The sequence below is a fragment of the Amphimedon queenslandica genome, unplaced genomic scaffold (assembly GCF_000090795.2).
Source record: "Amphimedon queenslandica unplaced genomic scaffold, v1.1 AMPQUscaffold_13204, whole genome shotgun sequence".
In the NCBI taxonomy this organism is placed as follows: Eukaryota; Metazoa; Porifera; class Demospongiae; order Haplosclerida; family Niphatidae; genus Amphimedon; species Amphimedon queenslandica.
In genome coordinates this window covers 13,614-16,280 of record NW_003546560.1, presented here as the reverse complement: position 1 = coordinate 16,280, position 2,667 = coordinate 13,614, and the positions used below count along the sequence as shown (strand labels likewise).

Genomic DNA, 2,667 nt, shown 5'->3' with positions numbered 1-2,667 from the left:
CTACTTTATAAAACATCACATCTTCATGAAATGACGGCGAAATTTTTGTTTTGCACTTCGACATCTGTATCGCAAACACATTTCCAAATACTTCATGATTAGCAAGTTAGACCTATTCTACAAGCAGTCCTCCAGGTCTTCCGCCTCAAAGCAGTCCTGTGCGTCACTTTGGTGGTGTTTTACACACAAATAAAGCAAAATTGCTGTGTTTTGCTTCTAAACACCTACCTATCTCAAGAACTGGACGTTCTAGTGCCTAAAGGGCCCTATCTACAGAAAGTCTATAACCTATCCCGGGTCTTCCACCCATTAGCAGTTGTTTTAAAATACTCTAAGGACCTCAAAAAAGTTTTTGTTTGAGACACATGAAATAAAGTGATGCATTACCAACATTCTAATTTTGAGGAGCCAAATAATAAAATAAACATCAGATAGCTAAAATAAAGGAAGAATATAGACATGGCTCCATTACAAGTTCATTTTCAAGTTGATACAGTGGACCTGAACAAGCTGAAAGACGATGAGAAAGACCTGCAACATCAAAAACTAGCCACCATTGCTCAGTGTAAAAATGAAATATACCAACAATTAGAAAGAATTAATACGGTATGGGGAAGGTAGCTTGATTTCCCACGAACGGAAGTTTCCTATCCCTGTTACTCTAATACCTATGGACCGACCAGCACTGATCTTGCACCAAAACTTGAAGGCAGCGGTCCATCTATACAAGAAGATGACAGATAGAGAATTGGAGTCTGGATGGCTCCACTAAAGCTGCTAAAGAATAGCTGATTAGCTGCTGAACACTATAATTGTATAAACACCTGGTCAATTGTCATAGCAACTATCAATTGGTTTCCATGGTATTTAATTGAACTTCTTTATTAGCTTTTTCACCAGGAATATTAGCAGCAGCAAATATAACCCAACCTACTGTATAACCATACATTACTATTTCAACAAAATTGAAAGGGAAAGAAATTTTTAATAGTCTTGCGGGGCCAGACTCAATTTTTAGAATAGAGTCTGGTTTCATGCCTAACATCAACTCGTGCTTGTCTGGCAGAATTTGGTCAACCTAATCAGATCACTGTTACCATGGTTACATTAGAATCTGCCCGCGCACAGCAAGTCTACTATCAAGAATGGAACTGAGTGAGCTATTATACTTTCTTCTATGACTACAACTGCCGACTGGATTGCCTTTATCTGCTCTGATGGTTAGACAATCAGGCAAGTAAAGAAATGCTTCAAGAAATAATGTGCTTGGATCCGAGATGAATTCAGCTGCCATGATTGCTCCAACTTTAGTACTACCGAAAAAAGCCAAAAATGAGAAGTACTTGACTGCTTTATTTTTCTTGATGTCAGAAGCAAGTCTGAAGTATAAAATAAGTATACAAGCAAGTATAAAATTAGTATAAAAATAATAAATCCACAATATTGTAGTGCATGTGCATGTTTATAGAGATTAACATTCTTTGCCCACGCAAAACAAAACATTGATAACATGAGTTGATATTAGGCATGGCACCAGACTCTTATTCGGTAAATTAGAGTCTGGCTAGCGAGACTAAATTTTTAATACCTTTTCCAGATACATTATTATAATGTTCATGTTCATGTACTTATACTGCGTAGAAAGTTAGAGCTGAGTCTGATCAAAATTGGTTTTTTACATAGCTTGAAAATTGGGAAAATTGGGCCAAAGTCCCTATACTATAGTATAGGGTCACGGGGCAAATCTTGCCAACATTGAAAATAAAATAACCTGTTATTATAATTTTCCCAATGCATACATTGTACATGGACATGTATATACATGTACTGTATTTTCTCAAATAAAAGTCCAGGCATCCAAAAAGTTGGGGCCTCCAAAAAATTATAAAAATAAAATAAAACTTGAGCTAACAGGGAGATTTGAAACATGGACCACACTCTTAGAACTTCTTAAAGCTTGAGGAAGCATCTACTTGTATATTATATAGGCAGTAGCCACTATGTAGGATTGAGGTTGGTTTTTCAAGATGGCGGCCGTTTTTATGATTTTCAAACACTTATAACTCTTTTATCTTACGTTGTACAGCCTTATAAATAAATGGCTTAGATGAGCTCTCCTTCACTGAGCGATTTTCCTGGTACCTTTAAAGTGGACTGTACTATAGCGGGAGCATTTCTGGAGAATAGACCCAAATTCAAATTTCTGCAAAATTCTTCAGACTTTTTCTTCTTCTTCTTTCATCTTCTTTTATCAACATGGAAATCTTTTAAGCCAGACAACTGCTCAAGTTGGCTTTTACATCATTCCTTTGAGCTTGGGTCAAGGACTGGACATGTGGCTTCAAAAAGAAGCAAGGGCAGAGAACAATGGAAGACAAATTCCAGCTGCAGCACCGTGTGGGTTTGTGGTTTGACGCCATTTTAATTTATGCGCACGTGATCAGCATCAAATGATTAACCTAACCACATAATCATAACAGATAGTAATTTATTAATTTAGGAAAAAAGAATGGAAACAAGTAAATAAAAAAACATTAAAAATGGAAAAGTAGTAGGATTAAATTATAAAAAAGTAAAGAAACAAGAGGGTACTTGCAAAGTGGTGTGATAACAAATCCTACACCATTGCATGAAAGACATGGTTTTATAGTTATCATGTAGTAGCCT

The 2,667-nt window shown here is 36.2% G+C and overlaps 2 protein-coding genes across 2 annotated transcripts in view; both read left to right on the top strand.

The window, feature by feature from the left end:
* LOC109584493 (NSFL1 cofactor p47-like) overlaps positions 1 to 260 on the top strand; it is a 2,177-nt gene extending 1,917 nt beyond the window's left edge. The window contains exon 5 of the mRNA XM_020000256.1: positions 136 to 260. Coding sequence (XP_019855815.1) covers positions 136 to 260 — 125 coding nt within the window. The remainder of the gene's footprint in view (positions 1 to 135) is intronic.
* A 199-nt stretch (positions 261 to 459) lies between these two features.
* The window catches only part of LOC100639955 (NSFL1 cofactor p47-like), a 6,927-nt gene continuing 4,719 nt past the window's right edge, over positions 460 to 2,667 (top strand). Inside the window, exon 1 of the mRNA XM_020000255.1 lies at positions 460 to 606. Within this exon, the coding sequence (XP_019855814.1) occupies positions 460 to 606 (147 nt within the window). The remainder of the gene's footprint in view (positions 607 to 2,667) is intronic.